At 55.2% G+C, this 16,228-nt stretch overlaps 3 protein-coding genes across 4 annotated transcripts; all 3 read right to left on the minus strand.

Moving 5' to 3' along the window:
• Positions 1-769: 769 nt before the first annotated feature.
• On the minus strand, positions 770-3,801 carry LOC125696273 (erythroblast NAD(P)(+)--arginine ADP-ribosyltransferase-like). Its single transcript, XM_048951751.1, has 3 exons — positions 3,021-3,801; positions 2,736-2,774; positions 770-2,642 (listed from the first exon to the last, which is right to left on the minus strand). The coding sequence occupies exons 1-3, from the start codon at positions 3,799-3,801 to the stop codon at positions 2,560-2,562; spliced, it is 903 nt and encodes a 300-aa protein (XP_048807708.1). The 3' UTR covers positions 770-2,559.
• Positions 3,802-7,471: 3,670 nt separating this feature from the next.
• Positions 7,472-15,756, minus strand: LOC125696295 (erythroblast NAD(P)(+)--arginine ADP-ribosyltransferase-like). 2 transcript variants are annotated; one of them, XM_048951783.1, is made up of 3 exons: positions 8,107-9,412; positions 7,821-7,859; positions 7,472-7,729 (listed from the first exon to the last, which is right to left on the minus strand). In XM_048951783.1, the coding sequence occupies exons 1-3, from the start codon at positions 8,885-8,887 to the stop codon at positions 7,647-7,649; spliced, it is 903 nt and encodes a 300-aa protein (XP_048807740.1). In that variant the 5' UTR covers positions 8,888-9,412; the 3' UTR covers positions 7,472-7,646. The 2 variants fall into 2 exon arrangements, with proteins under 2 accessions (XP_048807740.1, XP_048807750.1); XM_048951793.1 differs by lacking the exons at positions 7,472-7,729; positions 7,821-7,859 and adding an exon at positions 15,097-15,756 and having other exon boundaries at positions 8,054-9,237.
• On the minus strand, positions 13,345-14,908 carry LOC125696288 (erythroblast NAD(P)(+)--arginine ADP-ribosyltransferase-like). Its single transcript, XM_048951772.1, has 2 exons — positions 13,950-14,908; positions 13,345-13,594 (listed from the first exon to the last, which is right to left on the minus strand). Exons 1-2 carry the CDS (start codon positions 14,728-14,730, stop codon positions 13,512-13,514), a joined length of 864 nt encoding a protein of 287 aa, XP_048807729.1. The 5' UTR covers positions 14,731-14,908; the 3' UTR covers positions 13,345-13,511.
• Positions 15,757-16,228: the final 472 nt, after the last annotated feature.

Here is a 16,228-nt window from a genome sequence, read left to right on the forward strand (position 1 = left end):
TTCTATGATTCTATGATTCTATGATTCCATGATTCTATGATTCTATGATTCTATGATTCCATGATTCTATGATTCTATGATTCCATGATTCCATGATTCTATGATTCCATGATTCTATGATTCTATGATTCCATGATTCCATGATTCCATGATTCTATGATTCCGTGATTCTATGATTCTGTGATTCCATGATTCCATGATTCTATGATTCTATGATTCCATGATTCCATGATTCTATGATTCCATGATTCTATGATTCTATGATTCTATGATTCCATGATTCCATGATTCCATGATTCTATGATTCCATGATTCCATGATTCTATGATTCCATGATTCCATGATTCCATGATTCCATGATTCTATGATTCCATGATTCTATGATTCTATGATTCCATGATTCCATGATTCCATGATTCCATGATTCTATGATTCCATGATTCTATGATTCTATGATTCTATGATTCTGTGATTCCATGATTCTATGATTCCATGATTCCATGATTCTATGATTCTATGATTCCATGATTCTATGATTCTATGATTCTATGATTCTATGATTCTGTAATTCCATGATTCTATGATTCCATGATTCCATGATTCCATGATTCCATGATTCTATGATTCCGTGATTCTATGATTCTATGATTCCGTGATTCTATGATTCTATGATTCCATGATTCCATGATTCTATGATTCTGTGATTCCATGATTCTATGATTCTATGATTCCATGATTCTATGATTCTATGATTCCATGATTCTATGTTTCTATGTTTCTACAATTCTATGTTTCTATGTTTCTACAATTCTACTATTCTACGATTCTCCAAATACTGAATGTTCTTGGTAATGTAACAGAACTGCAAAGCGAGTTGATGTAAGCTCATGAGCCATTAATGTGTCAAGAACTGAAAGTCAGAAAAGGAGGAAATAAAAAAAAAGAGAATTAATCCCCTTGGGATAAGGAACTCAAAGGACTTGGTGATTGTTATTGGTCCCTTCCAGCTTGGACTATTTGGTGATTTTATGATGAGACCTAATTGTGAATTTCCGTTAATTAAAGACAGCTTATGGTGAGAGTCCGCCCTTTAACATGCACCGAGTTTGATAGGACAAGGGGAATGGTTCAAAATATTTCTAAAAAGGGAGATTTGGATTAGATGTTAGTGGGAAAATCTTCACTCAGAGGCCCTGTGGTGAGGCCCTGGAGCAGGGTGCTTAAGGAAGCCATGGGTGCCCCATCCCTGGAGGTGCCCATGGTCATGGATGGGATCCTGGGCAGCCTGAGCAGGTGGGGGCACCCAGCTCACGGCAGGGGTGGGGATTGGATGGGTTTTAGGGTCCGTTCCAACCCAAACCTTTCCATGACTCCACGATGATGTCGCCAGGGGGATGGGGCCACACAATCTGTCCCCTGATCCCCTCCAGCCGTGGCTGGAAGAGCGCAGGGAGCACAGAGCTGCCCGGGGCTGTGCCCCAGCCCCTGTTGGCCACCCCACCAGCAGCCCTGAGCCTTCACAAGCTCGCAGTTGGAGGTGCTGCTCTTCTCCTGGGAACGGAGATGGATGAGGGCTCTGCTTTTGACGTAGCTGAAGTTGGTGACCTGAACGTACTCAAAGGGTGGGATGAGGATTTCTGACTGCTCAAACAGGTCCTGGCCAGCTCTGCCCTTATCTCAGCCCTCCAGATCCCACATCGGGCACCAAAAGGGCCAATGTGGGTTTCCCTTCCTCTCCAAGACACCGCACGTCCTCCTGAGCCAGACCTTGTGGGAATCCCAGCCCAACGCTGCCACCACATCTACTCCAGCATCAGGAACACCCACTTCATGGCACAGCAATGGTCCACGTTGTCCAGTTCCCCTCCTCCAGCCTCCAGAAGAAGGTCGATGAGTCCTTTGGCCTGGACACCTTCTTCTGCGTGGAGCCCTGCCATGCTGTCCCCATCCAAGACTCCTCCTTCCACCCTGATGAGGACAGAGAAGTCCTCTTTGCACCCTTTGAGACCACGGAGGTCACCATAAAAAAGTAAGGGAAAAGCCTTTGTCCATCTCCACTCCCAGTGCAAAAACAGCACCTGCAACTTGAAACTCGAGGAGGGTGCAGGCTGCCAGCAGGGCTCTCATGCAGGGAACATCTCTGCTGTTGGGGAACTTGTGGATATTTGGGAGCACGGGGAGCTGGAGGAACTTAGAGCTCTGCAAAGCCACGGGGGTCTGCAGGGGAAGGGGGGGAGTGGGACCGCAGTGGGGGGGTAGCGAGTAGCAGGGGTAGGGAGCTGCTCTACACCCTGCTGTGCAGGTCCCATGGGCTGCGTTCCAGGGAGGGGGCAAGGCAGTGTGGTCGTGCAGCTCAGCTTGGTGCTTGGAGGTGACCTCACCGTGGAGGTGAGCACGGCGGGACCCGCAAGCAAAGATCTGCTCAGTCTTCAGCAGCCGTCGCGGCAGTGGCACAAGCTTTGGTGAGAAGCTCGAGCAGGACGTGGGGCCAGCAGGGCTGATGGGAATGTCACGGAGAGGAGTTTGGATCCAAGGGATGGCAGCAGTGCGGGGTGCAGCTCAGGGCTCCCCCAGGGCTGCCAGGGCTGCGACTGCCAGGAGGAGCACGCAGAGGTGTGGGGGTTCCATGGGGCTGCTCCTGCCTGGGGGGACGGTGGCAGGCAGTTAATAGCAGTGGGGGGCTGCAAGCAGTGCCCAGCCCGGGCCAGGGGCTGCGGGCCGGGGGCTCCTCTTACCTGCACTGAAAGCACACGGCCGCTCCTTGCACCTTTTCTCTGCAAAGAGACCGAGAGAGCTGCGGGGCCGCGGCACAGACAGAGGCTCCCACTGCACTGCAACCCCAGCACAGAGCTGCCGGGCTGCAGCCATCAGCGGGGCCTGGCCTCAAGTTCCCCGTGGGCTTCCCGTTGGCCGAGCTCCCCACCTCCCCACGACCACAGCCTGCACAGCCTCCCCACACCCCCGGTCCTCACTTCCCAGATCCACCCAAGCTCCCCATTCTGGAGCACTGCAGCCCTTACCCTTCACGAACTCGCAGTTGTACTTGCTCTTCATCCCCCGGGATTCGAGCAGGATGAAGTTTCCTTCCGTCATGTTGGTGATACAGGTGACCTCAAACTGCTCGGCAGGTGGGATGAGGACTTCGTCCTCATCGGGGTATGCAGAGAAGTCCTTGATGGGCGCACCATAGCAGGTCTGCACCAAGAAGAATCTGTGCCGGCCAAACCATTCAGCGACCCCCGGGCGGAAGGAAGTGGAGGTGAATTTGCCGAAGCGAACCACCTGGCCTTGCTGTGCTGTGAATCGGGTGCCATTGACACCGCGGTAGACGTGGTGGCATCGCTGGGTCTGGGATTCCCACAGGGTCTGCAGGGCTCTGCTCAGGAGGAAATGCAGCGTCTTGAAGGGGTAGGAGCTCAGGTAGTGCTGCCGGGAGCTCCCAGCCGTGAGCGTGGCGTTGTTGAAGACGCGGTACAGATTCCCCTCCATCGTGTACGCCAGCACAGCTATGGCCTGATCCCGTCCCAACACCACTGGGCTGGTGGCATCACCCGATCGGCTCTGCCACAATTTGGTGGCAGAACGCCAGCCCTCAGCGTAGGTTCTGTTGTTGAACTCGGTGTGGTTCAGCTCCTCCAGCTCATCCTCCATCATGCGTCTGCAGCCCTGGTACTGGTCATCAAAGGAGTTGGGGGCCATGTCCATCGCCTCCTCCTTGATCTGGCTGTTCTTAATGCTGGCGGCCGATGCAGCAGTCCAGGTGCCGAGCAGCAGCACCCAGCCCAGAAGGACGTGCTCCATGTGCAGAAGGATGTAGGAGCCCAGCTCTGTGCAGCACTGCTCAGCAACGGCGCAGGGGCACAGCAGGTGAGCACAGCCCTGTATACTATCCCCTCCTCCCTTTATCAGCTCCTTCAGGCTGTCCCACTCCCTTTCCCGTAAGTGAAAGCGAAAGGCACAGCGAGTGTTCCCACTCTGGCAGCGAAAAGGAAGGAAGGAAGGAAGGAAGGAAGGAAGGAAGGAAGGAAGGAAGGAAGGAAGGAAGGAAGGAAGGAAGGAAGGAAGGAAGGAAGGAAGGAAGGAAGGAAGGAAGGAAGGAAGGAAGGAAGGAAGGAAGGAAGGAAGGAAGGAAGGAAGGAAGGAAGGAAGGAAGGAAGGAAGGAAGGAAGGAAGGAAGGAAGGAAAGCCCCCAGCCAAGCCCTGAGTGCTCCCGTCCCAGCTCTGCGGATGGAGGGCAGCCCAGGACCCCACACCTCAATGTCAGGGCCTGCAGCACCAGGCAGTGCAGCCACGGGGTTGTGGTGTTACCCTGCAGCAGCTCAGCCCCTTTGCTCACTGCCCCGTCCTTGGGGATGGGGGAGAGAATTGGGAAGAAGCAGAAAAGAAGTCGAGCATTTGAATGATGCCCTCAGTGAGATGCTCTGTGTTCTCATTAGCCCCACTCCTCACAGGAGAGCTGCTCCAGCCCTTGCAGCATCTCCGCGACCTCCTCTGCTCCCATTCCAACACCTCCACATCTTTCCTGTGACGGGACGCCCAGACCTGGGTGCAGTGCTCCAGATGGGGCTTCAAGATGAAGGATTAGAGTAGATGTTGAAGAGCACCGTTCCCAGGATGGACCCCTTGGGGACACCGCTCAGCACCACCTCCAGCTGCGCACAGAGCCACTGACCACCACCCTCTGTCCACAACCATCCATCCAATTCCTTATCCGCCAAATTGTCCACCCTTGAAACCCACAACTCTACGATTTAGAGATCAGGTTGTGATCAGTTCACCTCCACCTCCCTCCAGAAGAATCACATCATGATCACAACATGATCATTGTGGTCCTTTGCAACCCAGGCCATTCTGGGATTCTATGATTCTATGATTCTATGGTTCTATGATCCTATAGTCCTATGATCCTATGATCCTATGATTCTATGATTCTATGATTCTATGATTCCATGATTCTGTGGTTCTATGGTTCAATGATTCTATGGTTCAATGATTCTATGGTTCTATGGTTCTATGACCATTCCAGGTACTTCTTTCCACCCACACAGCCATCAGATTCAAGGAGGCATCTTCACGGATTCATCAGTCCAGGGCAAAGAAGGCCCCCGATCCGCCATGTGCTGCTACCCCATGGGACCTCTGACACTTACAAAAGGAAAGCAGAATGCTTCATACTTAGCTATCCTGTATAATTTTAACTCTTGCTTTAGCTTGGCCTGAAAATGCCTCTGCAAAGCTAACTGAAAAGCTGACTCAAGCTTTGACAGTTTCAGCTTGCTGGGTATGTAGGGCCAGGGAGGGGAGGGTGCCTGCTTGTGGAGCAGCTGCACTAAATTGGACAGTCCCAGGTTGGGTAACAAACCAGATGGAAGAGGCTGGAGGAAATTGTAAATATGGGGAAGAAAGTCAGAGTAAGCTAGGTCCCAGATTTGACTTGTTGGTCGTTAATGATACCCGGTCCATTCTGTTATAGACAGGAATGATGACAGTGCAAACCTTATAAAGTCTGGGTGGAGGATCAAAGCTGCTGTGCTCATGTGGACCAAAATCAATGGGTAGAAACTGATTTACAGGCAATTTGGAGGCAGATTGAAGTACTACACCATCCCCTCAGATGACACTTTGTTTGGATTCATGGCTATATGGCATAAGCTCCCTAATTTGCCTGGCTAAAGCAGCTGTTGGTGGCAGAAGTTGTATTGATGGTCCCGATAGCGATAACCTGCATAGGCGTGCAGCGTTCTATCTGGCGTTGCTGAAAGCCCGAGATGGTTCTGCCACCGGGAAGAGACACCGTGTAAAACACCGAGTAGAAATGGGAAAACTCCAGGGAAGCCTTACTGGACAGTGGGGCACTGGAGGCAGAAGAATTTGCCTAAGGTATGGAAAAGACAGGATTGAATGATGGAAACTCAGCAAGTTTGCTGACGACACCAAGCTGAGTGGTGCGGTTGATACGGTGGAAGGAAGGGATGCCATTCAGAGGGACCTCGACAGGCTGGAGGGCTGGGCTCGGGTGAACCTGATGAGGTTCAACACGGCAAAGTGCAGGGTTTTGCATTTGGGCCGGAAGAACCCCAGGCACCTGTACAGGCTGGGAGGAGCGGTCCTTGAGAGCAGCTCGGCAGAGAAGGACCTGGGGGTCCTGATGGACGAGAGACTGAATATGAGCCAGCAGTGCGCTCTGGCAGCTTGAAAGGCAAATGGGATCCTGGGCTCCATCAGGAGAGGGGTGGCCAGCAGGGACAGGGAGGTGATTGTCCCTCTCTACTCGGCTCTTGTGAGGCCCCACCTGGAGTACTGTGTCCAGGTGTGGAGCCCTCAGTACAAGAAAGACATTGAGATTTTGGAAAGGGTCCAGAGGAGGGCGACTAAGATGATCAAGGGGCTGGAGCACCTCCCCTATGAGGACAGGCTGAGGGAGTTGGGCTTGTTCAGCCTGGAGAAGAGAAGGCTGCGGGGTGACCTCATTGCAGCCTATCAATACCTGAAGGGAACCTACACCCAGGAGGGGAGTAAACTCTTCAAAAGGGCTGACAACAGCAGGACGAGGGGAAATGGTTTTAAGTTGAAGGAGGGAAGATTTAGGTTGGATGTTAGGGGGAAGTTCTTTACTAGGAGAGTGGTTGGGCCCTGGAACGGGCTGCCCAGGGAGGTTGTGGATGCCCCGTCCTTGGACGTGTTTAAGGCCAGGTTGGACGGGGTCCTGGGCAACCTGATCTGAATGTGGATGTTTGGTGGCCCTGCCAGGCAGGGGGGTTGGAACTACATGATCCTTGGGGTCCCTTCCAACCCGGGTGATTCTGTGATTCTGTGATTCTGTGAAACTGCAACTTTGTTGAACTAGGCCTCTTGGATTGCTATAATTATGGGGAGGAACACAGAAAGCGAAACAATGCAAGGGCCTTGGAGACAAGTGAGATAAGCAGAGATGCTGTTTTCAACCCAGAGGAGGATCCCCATGAAGATGAGGAGGCAGAGTTGCTGTTGAGACACAATACAACCCCGTAAAGTCTTCGCAATAGCCTTCATCCCATGACCACCAGATGAGCCCAGAGACACTCCCCGCATTCCAGGACGCACGCACCGAAGAGGGAGACGTCCAGTGCACGTGCAGCAGATTTCTTGGAAATGTGATGAGTATGTAGGAGCTATGCCCAGAAATGTGTATTCGCTGCTCTGCTCGTGTGAGAGTCAGGAGACACCATAATCAGCATCCCTGCTTTGTACCGTTGCCTGGGTTATAGGGTTTCCTTCCTTACATCACCCAGCAAAGAGGGTGGAGAAGTGGGCTGACACAGAACAGAACTCGTGATGAGCCCAACAGCGTGGGGCGATGGCTGCCCCACTGGATGCTGTGTGTGGGGCTCCTGGTTCCCCCCGCTCAGCTGTCTGTGGGGCAGAGGGGCTTCATTAAAGCAAGTGCCTGGTGAGCCGCGTGAGCAGGGCTGGGAGATGCAGTGAATACAAGTGATAGAAACAATGCTTTTATTTTTCTGGAGGAGCTCTGGATCATTCTCTGCCGCTGTTCCACATCCAACAGCGGCACCAAAATCGTCAGGAGCAGGAAAGCAGCATCTGCAGTTTCCATGAGATGTGTTGGCACCTTGCTGCCCTCCTGTCCATGTGCAGGGATGGTGTAGAGGTCAGGACTCTCCCACGGCTGCCAGGGCTGCGGCTGCCAGGAGGAGCACCCAGAGGTGTGGGGATTCCATGGGGCTGCTCCTGCCTGGGGAGGATGGGGAGGGGCATTAATGGAAGTGGGGCTGCAAGCAGTGCCCAGCCTGGGTCAGGGGCTGCGGGCCGGGGGCTCCTCTTACCTGCACTGAAAGCACACGGCCGCTCCTTGCACCTTTTCTCTGCAAAGAGACCGAGAGAGCTGCGGGGCCGCGGCACAGACAGAGGCTCCCACTGCACTGCAACCCCAGCACAGAGCTGCCGGGCTGCAGCCATCAGTGGGGCCTGGCCTCAAGTTCCCCGTGGGCTCCCCGTTGGCCGAGCTCCCCACCTCCCCACGACCACAGCCTGCACAGCCTCCCCACACCCCCGGTCCTCACTGTGCCCAATTCACCCAAGCTCCCCCTTCTGGAGCACTGCAGCCCTTACCCTTCACGAACTCGCAGTTGTACTTGCTCTTCATCCCCCGGGATTCGAGCTGGATGAAGTTTCCTTCCTTCATGTAGGTGATGCAGGTGACCTCAAACTGCTCGGCAGGTGGGATGAGGACTTCGTCCTCATCGGAGAATGCAGAGAAGTTCTTGATGGGCACACCATAGCAGGTCTGCACCAAGAAGAACGTGTGCCGGCCAAACCCTTCAGCGACCCCCGGGCTGAAGGAAGTGGAGGTGAATTTGCCGAAGCGAACCACCTGGCCTTGCTGTGCTGTGAATCGGGTGCCATTGACACCGCGGAAGACGTGGTGGCATTGCTGGGTCTGGGATTCCCGCAGGGTCTGCAGGGCTCTGCTCAGGAGGAAATGCAGCGTCTTGAAGGGGTAGGAGCTCAGGTAGTGCTGCCGGGAGCTCCCAGCCGTGAGCGTGGCATTGTTGAAGACGCGGTACAGATTCCCCTCCATCGTGTACGCCAGCACAGCTATGGCCTGATCCCGTCCCAACACCACTGGGCTGGTGGCTTTACTCGATCGGCTCTGCCACAATTTGGTGGCAGAACGCCAGCCCTCAGCGTAGGTTCTGTTGTTGAACTCGGTGCGGTTCAGCTCTGGCAGCTCAGCCTCCATCAAGTCGATGCAGCCCTGGTACTGGTCATCAAAGGAGTTGGGGGCCATGTCCATCGCCACCTCCTTGATCTGGCTGTTCTTAATGCTGGCAGCCGATGCAGCAGTCCAGGTGCCGAGCAGCAGCACCCAGCCCAGGAGGACGTGCTCCATGTGCAGAAGGATGCAGGAGCCCAGCTCTGTGCAGCACTGCTCAGCAACGGCGCAGGAGCACAGGAGGGGGCACAGCTCAGTGTGCTCAGGATGACCCCGCTGCCTCCTCTGCCTGCTTCACTCTCACCTCCTCCCTTCACCACTTCCTTTACGCTGCCCCTCTCCATTTCCCGTAAGCAGAAGCAAAAAGCACAGAAAGTGTTCCCACGCTGACAGAGACACCAAGGGACAAGCAATGGAACCACTGACAGCTGCTCACAGGGGACAAAGGAAGGAAGGAAAGCCCCCAGCCAAGCCCTGAGTGCTCCCGTTCCAGCTCTGCGGATGGACGGCAGCCCAGGACCCCACACCTCAATGTCGGGGCCTGCAGCACCAGGCAGTGCAGCCACAGGGTTGTGGTGTTACCCTGCAGCAGCTCAGCCCCTTTGCTCACTGCCCCGTCCTTGGGGATGGGGGAGAGAATTGGGAAACAGCAGAAAAGAAGTTGAGCTCAACACCCATCAGTGGCTGCCCCATCACTGCAAGCATGTGCTGATTGCCATTTTGAGCCTGTGGGACGTGACATGATCCACCTCCAGGCCCCCCCATATTTATATGTCAGCCATCATCCTCCAGACAAATGGTCATTATCCCCTTGACTTGCTTAATTGCCCTGTGTGCTTCACATTCATGATAACCTGTGCAATAGCATCCACGGCCAAGTCCACCCCTCGATCCTGAGCCCAGCCACAGGCACCCATCACCTCCTCCTCTGTTGACGTTCCAAAATCTCTGCCTTCATCCAGTCCACGATCATTTCCAAGATCCCTGCACAACGAGGGATTCCAACTTGAGCCCACTGTGTGATCACTGCAAGTCACTTCCTCCACACAACATCAGTGGCAGTTGGGTGAACTAATTCCTGTTCAATTGGGTGGAAGGCTTGCTGCTGCTCTCTTCTGAGCCACTTGATAATTGGAAGAATTATCGTTAGCACGGGGGTGGTCACACACTGGGACAGGTTTGTAGGTAGCAGTTGATGCTCCATGCCTGCAGTGCTCAGGAGGCATTGGGACGATGCCCTCAGTGCAGGGCTGTACATTCTGGTTAGCCCTGCAGTGCTGCTCTGAGGGGTCCATGGAGCCTTCCTTCCCTTCTCCATGCTGAACACCCCCAGCCCCCTCAGCCTTTCCCCACAGGAGAGCTGCTCCAGCCCTTGCAGCATCTCCACAACCTCCTCTGCTCCCATTCCAACACCTCCACGTCTTTCCTGTGACGGGACGCCCAGACCTGGGTGCAGTGCTCCAGATGGGGCCTCATGATGAAGGAGCAGAGGGACAATCCTTTACTCCTGCTGTGCCAAGCGCACCGCTCAGCTGGGCGTCATCAGCAAACTGCTGAGGCTGCACTCGATGCCATCGTTGGTGTCACTGATGGAGATGTTGATGTTCCCAGGACGGAGCCCTTGGGGACACCGCTCAGCTCCGCCTCCAGCTGAACGCAGAGCCATTGACCACCACCCTCTGACCACGGCCATCCATCCAATTCCTTATCCACCGAATTGCCCACCCTTGAATCCCACAGCTCTCCACTTCAGAGATCAGGACATTTTCCTTCCTCCTCCCTCCAGAAGAACCTCCCCAAAGAGCACGGCCCGGACACCTTCTGCTCGGTGCAGACCTGCTATGGTGCGCCCGTCCACAGCTTCACCGCCCTCCCTGCTGAGCACAAAGTCCTCATCCCAGCTGCCGAGCAGTTCAAGGTCACCAGCATCACCTGTAACAAAGGCATCACCTCCATCACCAGGGGAACAGCAGCTCCTACAGCTGCCAGCTCATGAAGGGCACGGGCTGCAGCGCGGCGCTGCAGAATGGGGAGCTGGGATGGATGGAGGCCCGGCAGCTGCGGGAGAGCCCTGAGCTCTGCACTGCCCCTCCACAAGGACAGGAGGGCAGCAAGGCGCCTCATTGCATCGCATGGAAACTGCAGGCGCTGCTTCCCGCTGCTGACGCTTTTGGTGCCGCCGTCCAACGTGGAACGACAGCGGGTGAATCACGAGAGCAGCTGCTCTCTGTGAGAAGTGCCTTTGCACACTGATGAAGCACTTACCAGGTGGAAGACGGTGTGCTTGCATAAGGGCGAGCTGAGGGACAGAATGCAGAGTCCGCAGTAAATCTCAGGCAATCAACGATAAGAAAGAACAACAGAGGCCTTGTTGTTGAAGGTATGGCAGCAAAGCAGATGCCTGAACTGAACACAGCGCCAGTGCCGCGTTGTTTGGGCTGCCCCCACCAAAAGGTTGGAGGTTCACAGTGACGGTGACTGCAAGCCTTCATGCAACGACCACCAGAGACCCCAACCCCATTTACAGCACTCATGCTCAGGAGGCTGGCACAGTATGTGCATTGCTTCTCACAGCTCCGGCCCGTTTTCCTGGGATGCTGTGTGTACTTCAGCCTTTATATGCAGTCACTGCTGTTCTTGGTGTGTGAGGTCGGCTCCTCCAGTCCACCCAAGACAAAGCTGCTTGTCCACCTCTGCTGATCTTCACAGCCATAAGCAGCAGCGCTGTGACATGGCGGCAGCCCCCGCTCAGCCCCGGATAATTCCCAGCTGTCAGTAAGTCTTATCATCGAAAGTGCCTCATGCAGGCAGATTGGGGCCAAAACCAACACTGTTTTCTTTCACCCCATCACGCAGAGGCTCAAAGGTTGTTTGAAATTGATGCGTAAATGACCTTCTAGGGTGGTGAGGAAAGAAAAGAAAAAGAAAGTAAAGATAAGGGAAAGAGAGCTGGAGGTATGGGGGGGGATAAATGTTGCACAGTTGTACCGTGGATTTCTTGGGCTTGCTCAGAAGTGTTGCCCTCACCTGCCCCACTTGTCCTCAATTGCAGTGGTTACAAAGAGCAGCACGCTGTGCAGGTTGAATAAAGCACGGAACCACGCACGGAACAAACATCAGCATTGCCTCAGCACAAAACAGATCAAACAGGACACGTTTCACCCATGGGCCACCTGGGAGCCAGGAAAAGAGGTGAAGTCTGGATGTTTTGTGGTTTGGATGGGAACATGGGCTATTTTCTGTACGCCTTGGGCAATTTGGGTAACAACTCTACCATTATCATCAATCTTCATTGGCTGTGCAATGAATGGAAAAAGGGAAACGTTTCTCTCACTTCTAAGAAAGGCAGAAAGGAAGACCTGGGGAACGACAGGCCGGCGAGCCTCACCTCTGTGCCTGGGAAGATGGTGGAGCAGATCCTCTAGGAGCTGTGTTAAGGCACATCTGAGACCAAGGGCGATTTGAGACAGCCAGCAGGGCTGCACCAAGGGCAGATGGTGCCTGACCGATGCGGTGGCCTTGAGATGGAGTGACGGCTTTGGTGGACGGGGGAAGGGAGAAGGATGTCATCTGCCTGGAGTTCTGCAAGGCCTCTGCCATGGTCCCTCACCACGTCCTTCTCTCTACATTGGAGAGGTGTGGATTTGAGGGATGGACTGTTGGATGGATTAGGAACTGGCTGGCTGGACGCAGCCATCGGGCTGCAGCCGGAATGCAGCCAATGTGTTCTGGGCTGCATTAAAAAGGGGCGGCCAGCAGGAGAGGGAGGTGATCGTCCCCCTCTATTGCTCTCTTGTGAGGCCCCATCTGCTCCTGTGGGTCCCCAGCACGGGAAGGACGTGGAGCTCTTGGAGCGGGTCCAGAGGAGGCACTGAGATGAGCAGAGGGCTGGAGCAGCTCTGCTGTGAGGAAAGGTTGAGGGAACTGGGCTTGTTTGGCTTGGAGAAGAGAAGGCTGCAGGGAGACCTCATGGTGGCCTTCCAGTACTTGAAGGGAGCGGATAAACAGGAGGGGGAATGGCTGTGTGAGGGTGGATGGTGATGGGACAAGGGGAATGGTTTTAAAGTGAGACAGGGGAGGTTTGGGTTGGATATGAGGAGGAAGTTTTTCAGCCAGAGGGTGGTGAGGCACTGGCACAGGTTGCCCAAGGAGGCTGTGGATGCCCCATCCCTGCAGGCATTCAAGGCCAGGCTGGATGTGGCTCTGGGCAGCCTGGGCTGCTGGTTGGTGACCTGCACACAGCAGGGCTTGGAGCTGGATGAGCATTGTGCTCCTTTGCAACCCAGGCCGTTCTGTGATTCTATGATTCTATGACTTTATGATTCTATGATTTTATGATTTTATAACCATTCCAAGTACTTCTACCCACCCAAACAGCGACCAGCATCAACGTGGGTTATACGGTTTCCTTCCTTACATCACCCAGCAAAGAAGGCGGAGAAGTGGGCTGACACTGAACAGAACTCGTGATGAGCCCAACAGCGTGGGGCGATGGCTGCCCCACTGGATGCTGTGTGTGGGGCTCCTGGTGCCCCCCGCTCAGCTGTCTGTGGGGCAGAGGGGCTTCATTAAAGCAAGTGCCTGGTGAGCCACGTGAGCCGGACTGGGAGATGCAGTGAATACAAGTGATAGAAACAATGCTTTTATTTTTCTGGAGGAGCTCTGGATCATTCTCTGCCGCTGTTCCACATCCAACAGCGGCACCAAAATCGTCAGGAGCAGGAAAGCAGCATCTGCAGTTTCCATGAGATGTGTTGGCACGTTGCTGCCCTCCTGTCCATGTGCAGGGATGGTGTAGAGGTCAGGACTCTCCCACGGCTGCCAGGGCTGCGGCTGCCAGGATGAGCACCCAGAGGTGTGGGGATTCCATGGGGCTGCTCCTGCCTGGGGAGGATGGGGATGGGCATTAATGGCCGTGGGGCTGCAAGAGGCGCCCAGCCTGGGCCAGGGGGTGCAGGCTGGGGGCTCCTCTTACCTGCACTGAAAGCACACGGCGAGCCACGTGAGCCGGGCTGGGAGGGCCGCGGCACAGACAGAGGCTCCCACTGCACTGCAACCCCAGCACAGAGCTGCCGGGCTGCAGCCATCAGTGGGGCCTGGCCTCAAGTTCCCCATGGGCTCCCCGTTGGCCGAGCTCCCCACCTCCCCACGACCACAGCCTGCACAGCCTCCCCACACCCCCGGTCCTCACTTCCCAGATCCACCCAAGCTCCCCATTCTGGAGCACTGCAGCCCTTACCCTTCACGAACTCGCAGTTGTAGGTGCTCTTCATCCCCCGGGATTCGAGCTGGATTAAGTTTCCTTCCGTCATGTAGGTGATGCTGGTGACCTCAAACTGCTCAGCAGGTGGGATGAGGACTTCGTACTCATCGGGGTATGCAGAGAATTCCTCGATGGGCACACCATAGCAGGTCTGCACCAAGAAGAACGTGCGCCGGCCAAACCGTTCAGCGACCCACGGGCTGAAGGAAGTGGAGGTGAATTTGCCGAAGCGAACCACCTGGCCTTGCTGTGCCGTGTATCGAGTGTCGCTGACACCGCGGAAGACGTTGTAGCATTGCTGGGTCTGGGATTCCCGCAGGGTCTGCAGGGCTCTGCTCAGGAGGAAATGCAGTGTCTTGAAGGGGTAGGAGCTCAGGTAGTGCTGCCGGGAGCTCCCAGCCGTGAGCGTGGCGTTGTTGAAGACGCGGTACAGATCCCCGTCCATCGTGTACGCCAGCACAGCTATGGCCTGATCCCGTCCCAACACCACTGGGCTGGTGGCATCACCCGATCGGCTCTGCCACAGCTCAGTGGCAGAACGCCAGCCCTCAGCGTAGGTTCTGTTGTTGAACTCGGTGCGGTTCAGCTCCGGCAGCTCAGCCTCCATCAAGTCGATGCAGCCCTGGTACTGGTCATCAAAGGAGTTGGGGGCCATGTCCATCGCCTCCTCCTTGATCTGGCTGTTCTTAATGCTGGCGGCCGATGCAGCAGTCCAGGTGCCGAGCAGCAGCACCCAGCCCAGGAGGACGTGCTCCATGTGCAGAAGGATGCAGGAGCCCAGCTCTGTGCAGCACTGCTCAGCAACGGCGCAGGGGCACAGGAGGGGGCAAAACTCAGTGTGCTCAGAATCACCCCGCTGCCTCCTCTGCCTGCTTCACTCTCTTCTCCTCCCTTCAGCACCACTTTTATCCTGTCCCCCACCCTTTCCCACTCCCTTTCCCGTAACCAGAAGTGAAAGGCACAGGGAGTGTTCCCATGTTGGCAGAGAAAACAAGGGAGCAGCAATTGAACCATTGACCTCTGCTTGTGGGGGACCACGGAAGGAAGGAAGGAAAGCCCCCAGCCAAGCCCTGAGTGCTCCCGTCCCAGCTCTGCGGATGGACGGCAGCCCAGGACCCCGCACCTCAATGTCGGGGCCTGCAGCACCAGGCAGTGCAGCCACGGGGTTGTGGTGTTACCCTGCAGCAGCTCAGCCCCTTTGCTCACTGCCCCGTCCTTGGGGATGGGGGAGAGAATTGGGAAACAGCAGAAAAGAAGTTGAGCTCAACACCCATCAGTGGCTGCCCCATCACTGCAAGCATGTGCTGATTGCCATGGTGAGCCTGTGGGACGTGACATGATCCACCTCCAGGCCCCCCCATATTTATATGTCAGCCATCATCCTCCAGACAAATGGTCATTATCCCCTTGACTTGCTTAATTGCCCTGTGTGCTTCACATTCATGATAACCTGTGCAATAGCATCCACGGCCAAGTCCACCCCTCGATCCCGAGCCCAGCCACAGGCACCCATCACCTCCTCCTCTGCTGACGTTCCAAAATCTCTGCCTTCATCCAGTCCACGATCATTTCCAAGATCCCTGCACAACGAGGGATTCCAACTTGAGCCCACTGTGTGATCACTGCAAGTCACTTCCTCCACACAACATCAGTGGCAGTTGGGTGAACTAATTCCTGTTTAATTGGGTGGAAGGCTTGCTGCTGCTCTCTTCTGAGCCACTCGATAATCGGAAGAATTATCGTTAGCACGGGGGTGGTCACACACTGGGACAGGTCTGTAGGTAGCAGTTGATGCTCCATGCCTGCAGTGCTCAGGAGGCATTGGGACGATGCCCTCAGTGCAGTGCTGTACATTCTGGTTAGCCATGCAGTGCTGCTCTGAGGGGTCCATGGAGCCTTCCTTCCCTTCTCCATGCTGAACACCCCCAGCCCCCTCAGCCTTTCCCCACAGGAGAGCTGCTCCAGCCCTTGCAGCATCTCCGCGGCCTCCTCTGCTCCCATTCCAACACCTCCACGTCTTTCCTGTGACGGGACGCCCAGACCTGGGTGCAGTGCTCCAGATGGGGCCTCATGATGAAGGAGCAGAGGGACAATCCTTTACTCCTGCTGTGCCAAGCGCACCACTCAGCTGGGCGTCATCAGCAAACTGCTGAGGCTGCACTCGATGCCATCGTTGGTGTCACTGATGGAGATGTTGATGTTCCCAGGACGGAGCCCTTGGGGACACCGCTCAGCTCCGCCTCCAGCTGAACGCA

This window comes from Lagopus muta, chromosome 1 (genome assembly GCF_023343835.1).
Source record: "Lagopus muta isolate bLagMut1 chromosome 1, bLagMut1 primary, whole genome shotgun sequence".
Taxonomy (NCBI): Eukaryota; Metazoa; Chordata; class Aves; order Galliformes; family Phasianidae; genus Lagopus; species Lagopus muta.

What these genes read in the sequence shown, in the direction of transcription:
- LOC125696273 (XM_048951751.1), bottom strand. Translation starts at nt 3,801, where the DNA reads ATGGAGCACGTCCTTCTGGGCTGGGTGCTGCTGCTCGGCACCTGGACT. An exon ending in CAACTGCGAGTTCGTGAAGG is followed by an intron (nt 2,775 to 3,020) that starts GTAAGGGCTGCA and finishes GTCTCTTTGCAG; the next exon opens with AGAAAAGGTGCAAGGAGCGG. An exon ending in GCCGTGTGCTTTCAGTGCAG is followed by an intron (nt 2,643 to 2,735) that starts GTAAGAGGAGCC and finishes CCGTCCCCCCAG; the next exon opens with GCAGGAGCAGCCCCATGGAA.
- LOC125696295 (XM_048951783.1), bottom strand. Translation starts at nt 8,887, where the DNA reads ATGGAGCACGTCCTCCTGGGCTGGGTGCTGCTGCTCGGCACCTGGACT. An exon ending in CAACTGCGAGTTCGTGAAGG is followed by an intron (nt 7,860 to 8,106) that starts GTAAGGGCTGCA and finishes GTCTCTTTGCAG; the next exon opens with AGAAAAGGTGCAAGGAGCGG. An exon ending in GCCGTGTGCTTTCAGTGCAG is followed by an intron (nt 7,730 to 7,820) that starts GTAAGAGGAGCC and finishes CATCCTCCCCAG; the next exon opens with GCAGGAGCAGCCCCATGGAA.
- LOC125696288 (XM_048951772.1), bottom strand. Translation starts at nt 14,730, where the DNA reads ATGGAGCACGTCCTCCTGGGCTGGGTGCTGCTGCTCGGCACCTGGACT. An exon ending in CAACTGCGAGTTCGTGAAGG is followed by an intron (nt 13,595 to 13,949) that starts GTAAGGGCTGCA and finishes CATCCTCCCCAG; the next exon opens with GCAGGAGCAGCCCCATGGAA.